The following is a 17,079-nucleotide window of genomic DNA, read 5'->3' on the forward strand; positions in this document are numbered from 1 at the left end:
TAGGATTATTTTATAGTCTCAGATTTTGGGAGAGAAATTTTGTATGGGAAATCTGGCTTCTTAACTACGGATTGGGAGTTAAGCACGAAAAAGTAGATCATCTACTTATATGTGAACGTGTTATAAGATGCTTTTACGGATTATATTTTTTGTCCAGATTCTACAATAAAATTACCCAGAAGTACACTAAATCTAACTCTATCTAATATTTGCTATTTAATACTTATATTCAAACAAGTTAGCTGTACATTAAACCTGTAAGGTTTTGTAAATTTGTACGAAAAATTTAGAATATTTCTCCCTTTTAAAACAAAAAAATGGATTTCTTCGGGAACTCGCAACTAGGAGATAGTGCTAATTTTTTTTTATTTTATTTAAACAAAATGTCTGCATAAGAAATTCAAGAACAAAAAATAAGAATTCGTACCATTTTACATATCTATCCGATGAGATGGTCGAACCAATTTTCTGTTCGGGGAATCAATTTTACATGAAGAAAGAAATTGCTCATAGCTGGTGTAGGAACCAGTGTTGGAGAACATAACTTGGCAAATTTACGGGATGTGGTAGGCCTACAAATCATTTACCTTCACTTTCAACCCTGTTCAATGAGAAAAGTACTAAGTTGAAAATTAAGAGCCAGAACACAAAAAGACCAAAAAATTATCTCTTGTCGTGAAATAAAATTGTTTTCTTTCGATTCTAAATTTTCGTTAGTGATTTTAATTTATTTACAAACACTGAGAGAACGTTTGCAAGACAAATAACGAAAGTATGGTTAATTAAACAAAAATGAAAAATAAGAAATATAAATTTTCGTCATCCAAAGTTTGCTTTGCGGGAAGAGCGAAGAAAGGGATATTTTGCATTTGTCATCGTTTGCAACGCGATTGGAAATTCAAATAAAAAGTGCAAAGAAATTAATGCCATATAAGTCGCAAATGGCTAAGTAAACAAAAAAAAAAAACAAGGATTACATTGGAAGCTAGATTTTATAGACGTGCTACATTGCAATTAGTAATAAGGATTCGGATCTTTATCACAGCGCTTGCATAGGTTGTGTTGGTGTACGAATAGGTTAACCTTAGCTCAATGGAGGTGGTAGTGTATGGTTAAGCAATGTGCAACTTAATGCAGTGTACCCAATTGAATTCATTACAACGCAGTAAAAAAACAATAAAATGAAAATGTGGGTGCCTATACGTATCAATATGATTGCACGACTTTGCCAAATCATATAATTTATACTTGTTTAATAATTTGAATGATGGGGAATGTGTATGTCCTTCGTGAAGTAAATTAAGTGCTGAATACGGCATGCGGAGGCTATAAGTCCTGCAACCCAATTAATTCAACTGATTATTTAACCCAGTGTTAAAGAAGTGTCTATATCAAAAAAGTTTAACCACGAAGTGTTTACCACAATGCCTACAGCCGCCCCCCTTTTGCACTAGGGATTGAAGGAGCAGTTGGAGGTTATATCGCTCGTAGGAGTTGACGTTTCAAGTAGACATATGTTGCCACTTGCGCGCTAAGGTTTAGTTAAACAAAATTAAATATAAAACTACAATTGTGATATAAATTTGTTTCCCCTTTTTCAACGAATAGAAATAGGTACAACCATATACATACATATGTATATGAAGATCTGGATTCAATTTTAAATCTATCTACATACACCAGCGGAAAAATTGATAATTGTATTAATTCATACTGAATCACTGTCATTAAGAGTATTTTTTTATTATTTCGTTATTTGATTGATTTGTTCAAATAATTGTAAATATTTACAAAGCGTTTCGTATATTCATATGTACAAATTTGCCTATTTAATTTGAAATCTTCGTGATTATGTATTTCTCCGAAATTACACTGATGATAGAATGTTCGATAAAAACAGTACTGAACTGCTACATACTTCCCTGGGAAAATAGGCTATGTGTAGTAGTGCCGATTTATCGTTTCGATTTAGCAAAAAAAAAAAAACAAAAATATGCAAAGTAGCTTTCACGGTGGTGACATCAAAGTATACTTACAGTGCCTACTCTGACATGAGCCTTATGTTCATCGTCGCGAAAAATGTTTTTCGAAGGGGTATCTTTTTTTTTGATTGGCAACACCGTTTGTGCCGATGAACGCACGTCGTTTTGCACGACAAAAGCCCGAAACGAGCGAACGGGCAACGAGCTGAATATTTTCCTTTTTCTTGCTTTCCTCGACGAGGAGTTAAAAATAAAATTTTCGCAATGGAAGATGTTGCAGAAATAAAAGCGAGAATATAATAATTAAAAGTCAATTCTTTTTGAATACAAAGAACTTGCCGATTCTTTTGTTAAATTTGAGTTTCTCGAAAACAAAGCGAAATACATAAGAAAGAAAGGAAATTTAAGTGAAGGTAAAGCAAGCGAAATGAAGCAATTTTTATAAATTTTTAAATTTTCTGATCGAATGACCAATGAAAATACAAAAAAAAGATAGAAAAAGAAAGAAAAAAATAAGAACGAAGGTGTGCGGATTTACAGCATACCTATGGGAATTTGGCTGGTCTAATTGGAATGCAATAAGAGGAAGGGTAGCTGCAGAGGAAAAAACAAAAGTGGTTAAAGTTGATTGAGTTTAGGGACGGGGCGAAAGATAGTGCACTGACTGCTAACCAGAAGGAAAAATAACTACTAAGAATTTGTATTTGGTAACTAACAAATTAGTGTGCAAACATATATAAATACTTAAGTGCAAAACTAATTTGATGTATAAAATGTGTTATACAATTTCTTTGCGTATGCATTAGACAATCCATAAATACGTTCTATGTTATTTGGTTAATGCGTGCTGGAATTATATGCATTTTATCGGTACCATAGAACAGACTATCGAAGGACTATTATATAATTCACAGTTCCATCTCACTGGGATATCGAAAGATGCAGCTCTTCAAAAAACCTTCATCCACTCTTGAAACCGGAACTAATATATTATTTCTTCCTCAGTTCCATTTTTCTACAAACGACAACTGATTTATAAATAAAAGGACCATTGATTTGAGGAATTCTTCAAGTAACTTATCGATTCAGATAGGCCACGGCCCATTCTCGGCTTGAAAATCGTCCTGTTGGAGAGGCCAACAATATTGGTTAAAAAAGCCTCGGCTTCGAAAAAGGCGCTAATATAGGAAGTAGTCGATTGACAAGTTTGCTTAAGGATCTCCAAAATAATTGTTCAATAATAAGCTAATACTACAAAAATATAGTACTTGGTGGCCTACAGAGTTATAAGTGTTAACTTATTTTCGTCCGAGTCATATAATATATATTGGCATCATTTGCCTATTTAAATAAAAAGTAAACTGGTTAAAAAGGAAACTATTTTCATGTACTTTTATGATTGCTATCCTATTTCTACCTTACATCGGCAACTACGCTATTCAGCGAAAGAAGTAGAGCGCAAAAGCCTTTGAAAGTTATTAGACGAAAGAAAACATCAAGTAAACGTATTAAAACTGACAGCAGCAGTAATAAAAGCGTAAATAGCAACGGCGGCAGCATAGTAGGAGTGGAAGATCAGTCTTCTGAATAATGAGTCGCCATGAAGGTAATATATAATTTGTATTAAACTGTTGTAAACTTTTATTTATATATTTTTCTAATATACATATGTAGTGTGTATACATTTTATAATGTGTTGGTTATATTATTTCCTTTTGCTGTAACCAAGGCCTGTTTCCAAATTAATGTTTAAATTACATGAGTGCAAGTTTGATAAACATATCGGGCTCTAATTATCTAGCACCACGGACATTCCGGCTTGATGGTAGAAAGTAGTGATCTTTTTACTTCACCTACTACCATAGCCGTAAGTCAAATCTATTGAAATTTGGATAGTACCTATGTCTGAATTTTTTCTACTTATTAGCTGGTAATTATTTTGCTAACATCTATCGGCAATTAATTGCCCAATTTCCAACATGATCCGGTATCTATACTTTTGTTATATTGTTTTTGCTTAAAGATAGACGAGTGTTAGGGTATTATTTGTAAACGTCACCGTTTGTGGGTACAACTGATTAATATACAAGGTTGAAGAAGTTTGTTCGTCGTTTGGTTCGTCTAATGGATGTATGCATCTTTGTTGTACTTTAAAATAATTTGATAAACAATATCACGATTTGAATATAATGTATTAATATATTTGGTTAAATAATTGGTAAATATGGTTTTCAAGTGAGAAAAAGTAATTAAAGAAAATTTAGATTTAATTACAAATTGGAGTAATATTAAAATATAAATATAATTTGATATCGTAATTTTTCTTTGCAGGAGTCAGTTGTGATTCTTGTCTCAAAAGCAACTTCAATGGTCGCCGCTACAAATGTTTAATTTGTTATGATTACGATTTATGCGCTGATTGCTATGAAGAGGGCGTTACATCGACTCGTCATTTGGTTGATCATCCAATGCAATGTATTCTAACGCGATCCGACATAGAACTGTTTTTTGGTGGCGAAATGCTCAATTCGGAGCAGCCACAAAGTTTCACATGTCCCTATTGCAAAAAAATGGGGTTTAGCGATGCTACATTGCTAGAACATGTTTCGGCTGAACATACGGAGACCAGCCTTGAGGTAGTGTGTCCAGTGTGCGCCGGTCTACCGGGTGGGGAACCGAATCTAGTCACAGACGACTTTGCCGGTCATCTAACATTGGAGCATCGAACGGGACCACGTGAATTGATTTCGTTTCTGATATCCTTTTTAAAATACATAGATGCATACACATGAACTATTTATATAGATATTTATTTTATATAGACTTTTTTGCTTAAGAATTTTCAATATTCGATATGGTATACCTTAATATGTAAATTTGATATATACGATGAACCATCTGCTATTCGACATGGAGGTGGTGTACGTAGGATTCCAGGGCGTACGCTTGGTGGGCCACGCGCACGTCGTTCCAATATGCACTTTACTTCAGCGAGCGGTTTATCTGCCCTATCACCATCCGGAAGGGAGTCGGTTGACCCTATAGCCGAACTACTATCACAGTTATCGGGTGTGAGACGAGGCGGACCGCAGACATCCCAATTGCAACAATTGCAGATGCAAATACAATTGGAACGTCAACAAGTGACGGTATGTAACTTTGAAATTTATATACCTATTTATTTTATTTCTTGCACAATGTACATATGTATTTGTACACATGTATTATATATGTACGCATCTATATATGTTTTAATGCTTTAAGTGGAAAATTGCGCAGTTGTAAAATCTTTGGCAACCTACAAAGCGGTACAACACAAAAAATAATGACGTTATTGGTTTTAATTGTTTATATTTTTAATTTTATTTCTATGTTTTGCTTTTGATTTTGCATGTGTTGTGAGGTTTGCATTCAAATTGGTCTTATGTATTATGTATCATTTTATGTTTTCTTTTTCTTTGTATACTTTTTTTTAGGCAACACGCCAACAGTTGGAACGCTTGCCACGTCGGGCACATCCGATGGTATCTTCATCGAATTCAAATGCAACCATGCCGGAGGTGATAAGTAGCGGCCCAATATTGAGTGGCAGTGGCTCTGGTGGTAGTGGTGCAAGCGGTTCTGGTAGTGTCAATGGTAGTGGTGGTACCTCATGTCGCACTAACGAATGGACGGTGAATCCGTCGTTAGCAGCCCAACAGCAATCGCAATCAGGACTGACGGGCAACAACACACTCAACAGCAGAGAGGTAGTGCTTATATTACTATTTTATAGTTATAAAAAAGGCTAATGCTTCTTAATTTTTTCTCAAATAATGTTTAATAGAGTGGGGGTGGAAGTAGCAGTGTAAATGGTGGTAGTGGCAGTAATGCCAGCAATGTAATAGGCATGTCAGTTGCCGGTGGGGCAGTTGGTACGTCTGTTAATTGTTCAGGCACCGGAGCAGATGGTCAATCACATTTTTTGCTAACAAAATTCATGCAGCCAACATTGAGTGATACGGAATGGGCTGAAATGGAACGGGAGCGATCTGATCGGTAAGTATATTTTTTATTATGATTAGAAACTTTATGTTCGGAAAGTTTAAAATCTCTTTAATTACATGGCAATTGCCGCTCTGAATAGAGTAAAAAAATGTTAAAGGCAACACTTACTAATTAAAGATATTGCAATATAAATTGAAAGAGTAATAATTACAAAATAAAAACTTTAAAGCCAAACTTTGCGAAATAAATTTAATTACTATTATTTACTCAATGCTATATAATTAACAAGATAATAAGATAATGCCAAGCAAAATCGAAAACATCTCTTCAATACTATTTTTGTATTAAATTAATAATTATTTCTAATTTTTTAATTTCACTAAATATAATTTGAGTGAAATTTCCTGATTTTTATCTCTATTTGTTGCAGATATCCCCACCTAATTATAATCTCTTTTGCTTCATACATATTCAACGATATAAGTTTTATAGGAATATGTGCCATAAAGCTGTTGAAATCTTAGTTTACATTCATCTAAATTTAACTTAAATAAATCAAGGATAGGATTAATTGATCATAGATTTGACCAATGATATTAATTATAGTAAATTGTGTATGCAATTGCATTAAAATGCCCATTTATGCTTTAATGCTGGCATATGTTTTCTTCCCAATGCGATGTAGTTGTTGTAACATCATAAATGTTCTCCATTAAAGAAAGTATTAGTAAATTTTGCTGGGGACTGTCCTTGGCAGGATATGGACATCCGGGTCATTCCGGTGACGTATAAACGACTGTCGGAGGAAACATTGCATACGCGCTCCTTTACTTCGCTTCAGTCCCAAGAACCCAATTTCGGTTTGAGCTGCAAACCTTATACGAATCTATTTTATATAATTCGCCATCATAGACTTTTAACAAATAATAGACAATAAAATGTTTTGGTGATGTAATGTTGGATTCTCGTAATGAAAACATACCTAAATATTAATAAATCGCGCTAAAATAGTGGTACACAAATAAGTACATATGCAATATTTTATAATGTTGTTGAAGTATAAACCAATGATTTTCGTTTTGATAAAAAATCAGTTTTATTTCATTTAATGGTATTACTTGTAGTTGTTCTGATAATTTTATTTATGACTAATATGCATTTATTTTAAGTTTAAAATAATCATAGCAATTTAAAGTTCAAAGTTCTATATGCTCACAAAAAATGATTATAAATTTCTCCGTTTCACCTTGATGTAGATCGCAATTTGTGCAAGCGCTTCTATTGTCAACCCTTTCCTTTGATTCGCTTGACACTATTGCAATTAGTGGCGCCGACGTTGAGCGTGACAACCGCGGCGAATCACAGGAAACTAACAGTGATAATGTAAATAATGAGAAAGTCTCAGCCGTCAACACAAAAAGTGATGCCAATGCGAGGGAATCGTTGATGAATAATAATACGGACGCCTCGGCACAAACCACAAACACGAGTGGCGGTGGGGGTGTTAGCGCAGGCAGTATGCATGGAAGCGGTCGACAACAGGTGCATCAGCAGCAACAGACCTCTCCGGAGGATATTGCTGATGAGTACAAGCAATTACAGCAGCAGCAACAGCAACAACAGGCACAGCAGCAAACCTACACATCAAAGAAGAAATCATCGAGCAACACTGGTGCGAGTGGTGGGGCTGGAGGTACTGGTGGTAAAACGGCAGCTGACAGAGGTATTGAGCGACGGGGTCGACCACCACCTCCACCAGTTGGTGGGGGCGCAGCGGCTACTGGCTCACAACCCCAACAACATTCTAGGTAGTGCTATCGTCCTCATCAACCACGACATGATCAAAAACAGAAACAGCAAAAACTAAAACTGCAACATAAAAACAAACAAAAGAAACAACAGAAAGAGAATTTGGAGCAAAAACACATAAACACCCACAACCATAACCCCAACAAGAATAAATCCCATTTAGCACAGCAACAAAGCAGACGAACGGCATGTCCAGCATCAGAAATAAACACACAGTGCTATGACGGTGAGGTGACAGTTGAAGCAATTGGAATAAGGGGCAAGAAGACGACGGATACATAAAGAAGCAGCAGAAGCAACAACCAGAGAAAAAGATTATAAATATGGTTTATTAAATATATTATAATTATAATTATTAAAATTTATATAATTATGAAACAAAACAAAAACAAAGAGAAGGCAACCCAACCAAGCAACACACCTATTGTAATCAAATGAACTAATTATAATTTTAAAGAAATTGAACATTTAAAATTAAAGGAAAAACTATTAAAAGATAAATAACGAAAATATCTGTAGCATGGCCAATTTGGATATACATACACATTTCACGTTTACATGAATATATGGAAATAATATGTTTGTAAAAAATGAAAGCGTGTAAGCCAGAACGAATTAGAATGATTTTAATGTGGTTACTTCAAACGGGCTTAAAATACTTCAATTTCAATAGGGTAAATTATGTATATGTATGCAAATACACAAAAGAAAACACTTGAGATGAGATTTTTCAAACTTTTATTGTTAACAAAGCCTCCATTCATATACGTTTTATTGCTATAAAAATGTAGGCGTATTAATTTAAAAAGTTACAGTAAAAGATTTAGCTAATTTTTCCGAATTGTTCTCGATAATTCGAACTTTATATCGCAAAGTTTACTTTCATAGAAATTTCTTTGTGCTCAATAGGTTTTTGTGATTCCGCAGTTATAAATTATTAACTATTTACATATGTGTACTTGGTTTACGTTTTTTTTGTTGGAAAAATAAATAGCGCGATTTTGAAAATCGCATTATTTTATTAGACGCTTTTGACACCAACTAAAATCTCTATTACGATGGTATTGAGGACTGATTTTAACAGATTGGTATTGATGATTATATAATGCTAATTTATAAATGTTTCTTAACTACCTTGACCTATACCTTGTCTCTCTTGGAGGCAAGAAGGCGAATTGTTTCTCGTTAAACATCTTATTATTGATGCGTAACTACGAAAGAGATGCGAAACAATATTTTTGGTAAGAGGTTTAGGTTTTTTGCTTAAAGCTACAAATAGAAATGTTTTTTGAGGTTTTTTAATTTGCGAAAACATGTTTTTTATTAAAAGAAATATGGGATCATGCTACAAAAATTCATGAAATGACGTACAATTTCGCAATTTGATTCAAGTACATCCGGATATCACACGTTTTTGGGGGTGCAAACATTATTAGTAGAAAATAAAATTTTCAAAAGTCCAAGGACAAAAGAATTATGGGGAAATCGTCAAGTTAGTAAATAAATATCACTTAAAAATACACTTTATTGTTTTTCTCATTCACTAAAATTTATGTGTATATACGTGTATATGTGGATACATATATATATATGTACATCTGATCAGAGCGCAAAGTTACAGGTTCACATGAATTGTAATATTTCAATAAGAAAATGATTGAAATATTTAATGTCTATAGATTGTAGATATTGTAAGCAAAATATTGAAAGTGGGAGTGGTTGGCGCAACTAATACACATATAATGTTTAATGAGTCACTACGAAACTAGTAATGAATTCTCGAATTTGTGAATGAAACGTTTCAAATACTGAAAACGATGAAATGATGATTGTATTGTAAGAATATTTAATAAATTTAAAAGTATTACAAAGCTATTTTCGTTCCTTATGAGATAGAAGTGGTAAGACTGAATTCAACTTGATCGATTCTTCATTTTTTTCTTACGACTTTTATACAATATTAAAATGCTTATGTATAGACTGTAAGAAAATACTTCAATTTTTATTGCATTTTTAAACATATTTATTCGTGAAGCAGTTCAACAAAAAAACTTTGTACTTCATTTTAAACCATCTAGTTCGATTGCATGTTTGGGAAAATATTTCCTTTGCACCATAATTTTATTTTGTGGTCGCGGAGTGAATTCTTTTTTTTTTTAAGATCCTGCCTAACCTAACTTAAATTAATCTGGGAAGTAACCGAAATCTAAACCTTTTTTTGCGCAAGTTTGCTTTTGCCTTTTTCTACTTCGACAAACAAACAAATGAATTTGAAGGTTTCGGTTGATAATATCCTAACGTCATGCACACACATGGCAAGGTTTTGAAAAGCAAACTTAAACTAACATGATTTTTCTATCCATATTAGTGGTGCAAATCAAATTAAAATTTACGTAGGACCCCGACAAAAAATTCGCGTTGACCAATTCAGTAGTTTTCTCTTTTCTGTCATATATTAAGGAGTTTCTATTACTTATTTATTAATTATTATTATTGTTAATACTTATTAAGACTGAGACGCAGCAAAAACATCTCCAGAACTGTTGCTTTGTGTGACAATTCTTTTGTTTTTTACTTTTTCATAAACTATGAAAGCATGATACTGTAAACTGTTTTGTAATATATGTTTTTTACTTTTTATACTTTTCAAGTATTTTTGATAATATTTGCGTCATCAAAATATGACATCTACAGCTTTTTCAGGTTTAGTTCAGAAAGTTACAATTAAAATTAAAAATTTTCAATTCAAATTCAGAAAGTTTCACAAGTGCAGTGAAACCATTTGATGATTTTAAATTTGAAAATTTGTGGGTTAGAAATGGGAATTCTGAATTCGAATTGCGACTTTCTGAATTTAAAATGGAATTTCTGGACTTGAATTGCAGCTTTTCGAATTTAAAATGTAGTTCTTAATTTGAATTTTAACTTTCTGGATTTGAATTGCAACTTTCTGATATAAAACAGAAAAAAACTATAGAAAGACAGCGTGTCAAAAAAATAATAATAATAATAAAATAGATGGCTGACCCGCTGGCCTGCTAAACTAAACATTATTTTAATTACTAGTGCACTTTTGAATACCAATACAATATTTTTGTAATTTTGGTTTGTTTTAAATTTGCAAAAAAAGAGCAACAAATTATTATCAATGTTACGAAGAATTGAATGCTGCGGTGAAATTTAATTTGTGTTGTCAAACCATTTTTTAACGAATTGGAAAAAACTACACATATCGGCTACATATTTCAGAAGCAATTGACGCAAAAAACCGGCCGCTTAAGGATTTTTATACATACTATAATTTGACTTCAGCGCTGCTTTACATCTAAATAATTAAACAATATCATTCATTATATTATATTTAGACTGGGCATGTCGGCCATGTCTTCCAGACTGATGACAGCCTGATGCAGGCAAAAGTACTCTTCTACGGCGTGTTTTATGAAGCGTTCATCTGAAAAAGAGTGAAGTGAAACCATTATTTTTTTGGTGTTGGAGAAATCCTCCCCACAAGCTTAAACGCTTAAACTGCGATTACCTAGTAAACAGTATTGATCTTCATTGGAAAACTGAATCTGAACTAAATGGAATTGGCTTTGTAGTGTGGAGTAGGTATTAGTATAATAAGGGTCAATTGGAAGTTTTAACCTAACCGAATAATTAGCCCTGGCGCCACTGCTATTTACCTCGATTCTTCAAAGATGACCCTTCATAGACAAAATAAATCGCAGATTCAGATAATGGGAGTGCCACTCTCCAAAACTTTTTATTAAGTGGCTAGCCGATCTTAATCATAGCACTTATTCGCTTTAATATTGATTGATTTCAGAGTTGACGCCTTTTGTGACCATACAAATGTCGAATTTTTGATCTCAAGCGGTTGCACATTGACACATTTTATTATAGCTGTTGTTATTATTGATGACATTATCACTCTTGCCTTATACCATTTAAAACTTAGGTGCAGCTCTCTCATTTTTAGCAAACGCTCCCTAAAGTTCAATCAGTTTGAATCAAGGACTTAAATAGAAAATATGAATTGCTTTTAAAAAGTTCACGTTTTTATGAATCTTTATTTCAGTCCCGACAGCCGTAGCCGAATGGTTTGATGCGTGACTACCATTCGGAAGTGCACAGGTTCGAATCTCCGTGCATGAAACTCCAAATGATAGAAAAAAGCGGTCGGCTATCGGCAGGCAATGGCATAAAAAAGTATTTACTTTTCGGAGTGGGGTTGAAACCGCAGGCCTCTCCATTTGTGGATACCATTAAGACGCACACCATAAACAGGAGGAACTCGCCTACACACCCCATAAGGATGTAAGCACCAATGATATTGTTCCATTGTACTTCTTACTCACCTGGATACTGATTTTCCAACACAATCGCGTGGGCTAATTTTTTTGCCAATTTTTTAAATAGAAAACGATTAGCTATTAGACCATCCTGCATCGGTTTCATCAAGTGTTTCACCATCCACGGTGAGATGCGACGAATGCAACTGCAGATTAGTATTTCGTCTAACTCAATTGATGGGCTGCAGGTGGCAAATTCATCATCACTGTCCTCACCAAATAGTGTTTGGAATTTCCATTTGATTATGTCATGCCACCGAAAATCCTCTTCAATTAGGCGACTCAAAGAAGCTGTCAAACGACGTCGTTGCATATACAGTTCACATGGCCATAAGCTGTGTCGCAAATTTGAAACTGGACGTTCACTATGACCTGAGGATAAGCGGTGTTGATGCGAAGTAGTATGACCGTGGAGATTTATAATAGGCGATGCCGACATTTGAGATGCTTCATTTAGTTTAGATGGAGATGACTGCCATAGTTGCTTCTCTGTCGAGCAAACAAACAACTCTTGTTCAGCAAGAGCAGAAGATGTATTTTTTTTAAGTTTATGTGATAGTGGCGTGTTCTCAATCTCCTCAAATACGCTGCGTACCTGTGGATCGTCAATTTCTGAATTCACATTGAGCCCAAGTAGTTCCTCTAATTCAGACTTCTCCTCACTGAAAAGTTGTGCAAGTTCCTTAGCAATCTCATCATCCTGCTCCAATACATCGTTCTCGACGGAAACATTTAATCCTACCGTACTATTAGCTGCCTGATTTTGCTCTGTATTTTCAATACTTATTGGTGGTACAGAGTTTAAATTGGTATTTTCTAGTGGTGCATCATGCTTTATCAAAACTGGCGTTGTATTGGGAAAAGATGTCTTGCTATATTTCTCATATAGTTGTATACATTTTGATACTTTGCTGTCATAACTGCGTACTCGATGTTTTTGGCGATGATGCATATGTAGCTTGTCGTTGAAGGCGTTATGTGAGGAACGTCGTGACTTCTTCGTGTAGCATTCTTTATGCGTCGCCGACACCTTTAATGCTGCCTCTTGATGGAGGCGCTCTTGAAACATCTCAATTTTCTGTTCCAGCGATAAACTGCAGGGACTATCCCTAATATTGATGTGGTTATCAGTGGTTAATATTCTAGGAGTACCATCAACGCAAAACACACTATCATCAGTTTGTGTTGCTTTTTGATTACCCGCATTTTTGGTTGAAATTTCAGATCCCTTTTCAATAGTAATTAGTTTTTTTAACTGATCTTCCAAACGGGATTCTTGCGTACTGCGGCGAACTTCAGCGATCTGAAACAAGGAACCAATGACTGCTTATTTAATAAAATCCCTAGCTAGATTTCAACTTACTATCTTTAACATACTACGTTGGTAACGTCGTGCATGCATGCAAGCCTTCAAAGCTTTATCTTCTAGTACGCGGCAACACTCTTGCAGAGCAGCTCGTTCCTTGGGCTGTAAGATATCGTCTGCATCCCCCTCATTCTGCGATATATTTGCGCGCCAAGCCTGCACATTCTCCAACAACTGTTTCTCCAGGTAACCACAATAATGTTTACGAACCTAAAACAATATTTTAGTGTATTTCTTTCATGTTCGCTTGCATTTCTATATATGTATGTATGTATTTACCATGTCCGTCAGGCGAACAAATAATTCTGCAGGTGTGTTCTCGCCGTCATTGCTGTGTCCTTCATATTCATTTTCACAATCGCTGGCGTCTGAAATGTTGCCCGCAAAATATTCATGATTAGAATTCGTGTGATTGGCGGTGTGAGATTCTGTACAAATCATCTTTCACCAAACCAATACTGTCCAGCATGCGACTATCTGTAATTTCAGGTTCGCTTACTACGTTCCTTGATTTCACGTTCGACATTTAACTAGACACAGCAGTTTTTGTTTTGACAAGAATTAGAAGAGAAACACGAAGTAATGAAAATAAAGGAAGTGGAAACAATTTGAAATGCCATTAACATGTCGCTCATTTACTTTAATAGTGTCATAATTCAAATGTTTTTTAAAATAGTACGCAGAAATACCCACTTGACTTGACTTTTACCCTTCTTTTATGCAGAGTAAAAAATTTATAGCGATATCTATTAACGGTTTTCCATTAGATGAAAACACAGGTAACCGTAGTAAATTTAAAACTTTGAAGCCATTTTTCTCGACATTTTTTTCTACTTATGGCATTATTAAAGTAAATGAGCGATATGTATTTCCTGTGCAACTGTATCAATTTGTTGTTGTATATTTTTAATGTTAAATTTATTTTTTCTCTTCAAATTTATTTCTTACAAAATAATATTTCAATATTCGTCATGGCCTTCATCTAAAAAGAGAAGGTCGAAATTAGTTGTCTAATAATATAATGAATGTCACCCCCCTCATCACCTCATCATTACATATTTTGCGGAAAAATTTATCACAAATTTTATGTAAGTATACATAAAAACCGTCTCTGATAGAAAATATCACATTTTATATATATACATACAGGCCCGACGAGGGGGGGGGGGGGGGGGGGGGAAGAGAGGGGGATCGGGTACTTTTTCCCCCGGGCCCGGAGTTCTCAGAGGGGCCTGGACTCGAGATTATACGTATTTATATGAATTAGACATTATTGGAAAGGGCCCGCATTTGCAATTTTCCCCCGGGGCCCGGAATTTTCCCCCGGCCCGGATATGCTCTCTACGGCCCTGTATACATATATATATATAATTGGCGCTTACCCCCTTTATTGTAAGCTTGACCCATTTGTAGTGTGCGTCTTAATGTTTTATGCCGGCTCTGAACGGTAGATGATTTTTATGAGGACCTTTTTCATGGCAGAAATGCTCTCGGGGGTTTAACTTTGCATGCCGAGGAACGACCGCTATTTTAAAATAACGTTTTCTATCATTTGATGTTTTGTTTCGAACCCGTGCAAAACCCACCTGCCATTCTTCCCAAGTTTTAATATATCGATGGTTTTCGAGAAAAGCGACACAACTCAAAATTCGGAGTTTTGCCGTTAAAAGCAAAAATCAACTACAGAGTATATTTTTATCTGGAAAAGCGTCATAAGCGAATCTTGAAGCAATTCTGAGAGATGACGTTAGTGTCGTTTTGTCGGGTGATTGAATTGGTGCGTCACTTATCTAGAAAACTGACCCAACTAAAAAAATTCGGCTTTAAAGTGATTAAAAACTTAGATGGAGAACTTGTAAAAATGAATGATATTAGTATCTTCAGAGTGGAAAAAGAGTAACCTTTTACAGTGTTTTATAAAACATCATTTTCCGAGACTGAATTTATGAAATTTGAAGTAAAAAAAGCTCGAACATCGTCTATCCGTAGTAGTACTAGCAGTAATAGCGAATTAACAACTCTACCTGCACTCAATCGCGCCTACAAGGCTAAACAGAAAGTTAAGGATAAAAAAAACGAAGGTTTATTAAAACTGATGGAGAAAAAAATCATTCCAAAGTATTACTCTCAGTTCTACAATAACATGTAGGATTTTTCTTACCATTATGCCTTAAAAAAAGTATTTTTTATGTTCTACCATTACCAACGGATTTAATTGTTTTTGTTTTTGTTTTACTAGTTTATTCAGAGGAAGTTTGTAAATGTTGTGTTACAATTTCTATTTTGTAATAAAAAATAATCAAAAATAAATTGCTTTTTTGCTTTTGACCCTACTACTCTTCGAAATGTATTTCAAAATTTGAAAAAAATATAATATACATTTTTTTAATCTTTTCAGGAAAAATGACACATTTCCGAAAAACTTACAATATTTCTTTTTAAAATAAGCTAAGAGTGTAAAACATTTATTTCCACAAAGCACTGTTGTATTATGATTGCACAAAACCAGTAGAATTGGAAAATATGCATAATTGTAATGAAAAACCTAAATTATCTATTTGCGTAGTTTTAAAATTGATTTTCTACAAAACTTGTATTTTTGAATTATGTCACTTTTCTCGAAAGCCATCGATATATTTACAAATTTACATTGTATGTACATATAAAGTAAGTTTTTATATGGAAAAAAGTATTTACATTTTTTTTAGCAACTTCAAGCTTGCACTTTATTATAAAAAAATTTAAAAATCCATAATTTGCACATACAAATTTTTCTAAAAATGATGAAATTTTGCGGAAATTTTCTCATTTGTTTATTAGGTTTAGATCTATATAATTTTTATTCACAATGAAAAATGACGGACAATCACAAATGAAAAAATAAATAAATAAAAAATAGTCAAAACTAGTGAAAATATTGAGGTGCATACACTCATACACATACAATTGACCACCAATTGTACTAATTACAAAACGATTTTCTTTGATTTCACATTTTAATTAATTTTGTAAAGCATAAAGAAACATCTGTTTGTTCATTCACGCAATCGAATAAATTTGGCTGGAATAAAACGCAGGAACGATAGAATACACCCCATTTACACACGGAGACATCTGGAATGGAGACACTGGAAATTCTCTTTTCATGTCTCATTCGCGGGCACACGGGCAAAATTGTTTTCGGCGACATTTTGACATTTAATACTTTAGCATCGTATGGTTCGGAAGTATTCTCGCACGCGCTTACATGTAAAGCGGAAAACGTTCGTCAAAAATTTCTTAAATATATGAATGAAAAATGCAAACTGGTTAAATAATAAATAATTTGTTGTTTTTTTTATTGAAATATATTTATAAATTCTTATACTTGAATAAAAAAAATTAAATTAAAAATACTTCATATGTAAATAATTAACTTAAAATTAACTTGAGTATCTAGAAATGCAGGGAAAAATTAGAAATCAACATAAACATGTCCCATAACTATTTTAAATTATACCTAATTTACTACCAAAAATAATCGTGCATTTCCCAAGCAGCGTTCGGATGTTTGTCATCGTTGTTTTCTTCCGTTTGTATG

The 17,079-nt window shown here is 33.9% G+C and overlaps 2 protein-coding genes across 6 annotated transcripts; one reads left to right on the plus strand and one right to left on the minus strand.

Moving 5' to 3' along the window:
• The first annotated feature begins 614 nt into the window (after positions 1 to 614).
• On the plus strand, positions 615 to 9,300 carry LOC129253218 (E3 ubiquitin-protein ligase Kcmf1). Of its 3 annotated transcripts, none has more exons than XM_054891501.1 (7): positions 615 to 772; positions 2,988 to 3,588; positions 4,314 to 4,738; positions 4,871 to 5,131; positions 5,459 to 5,731; positions 5,809 to 6,020; positions 7,226 to 9,300. In XM_054891501.1, the coding sequence occupies exons 2-7, from the start codon at positions 3,573 to 3,575 to the stop codon at positions 7,779 to 7,781; spliced, it is 1,743 nt and encodes a 580-aa protein (XP_054747476.1). In that variant the 5' UTR covers positions 615 to 772; positions 2,988 to 3,572; the 3' UTR covers positions 7,782 to 9,300. The 3 variants fall into 3 exon arrangements, with proteins under 3 accessions (XP_054747476.1, XP_054747475.1, XP_054747477.1); XM_054891500.1 differs by lacking the exon at positions 615 to 772 and adding an exon at positions 2,094 to 2,395; XM_054891502.1 differs by lacking the exon at positions 615 to 772 and adding an exon at positions 2,094 to 2,395 and having other exon boundaries at positions 3,426 to 3,588.
• A 1,754-nt stretch (positions 9,301 to 11,054) lies between these two features.
• LOC129253216 (uncharacterized) lies at positions 11,055 to 14,056 on the minus strand. 3 transcript variants are annotated; one of them, XM_054891498.1, is made up of 5 exons: positions 13,934 to 14,055; positions 13,779 to 13,867; positions 13,497 to 13,709; positions 12,140 to 13,436; positions 11,055 to 11,232 (listed from the first exon to the last, which is right to left on the minus strand). In XM_054891498.1, exons 1-5 carry the CDS (start codon positions 13,938 to 13,940, stop codon positions 11,129 to 11,131), a joined length of 1,710 nt encoding a protein of 569 aa, XP_054747473.1. In that variant the 5' UTR covers positions 13,941 to 14,055; the 3' UTR covers positions 11,055 to 11,128. The 3 variants fall into 3 exon arrangements, with proteins under 3 accessions (XP_054747473.1, XP_054747474.1, XP_054747472.1); XM_054891499.1 differs by having other exon boundaries at positions 14,002 to 14,020; XM_054891497.1 differs by having other exon boundaries at positions 13,779 to 14,056.
• Positions 14,057 to 17,079: the final 3,023 nt, after the last annotated feature.

Source organism: Anastrepha obliqua, chromosome 1, assembly GCF_027943255.1.
Source record: "Anastrepha obliqua isolate idAnaObli1 chromosome 1, idAnaObli1_1.0, whole genome shotgun sequence".
Classification (NCBI taxonomy): Eukaryota; Metazoa; Arthropoda; class Insecta; order Diptera; family Tephritidae; genus Anastrepha; species Anastrepha obliqua.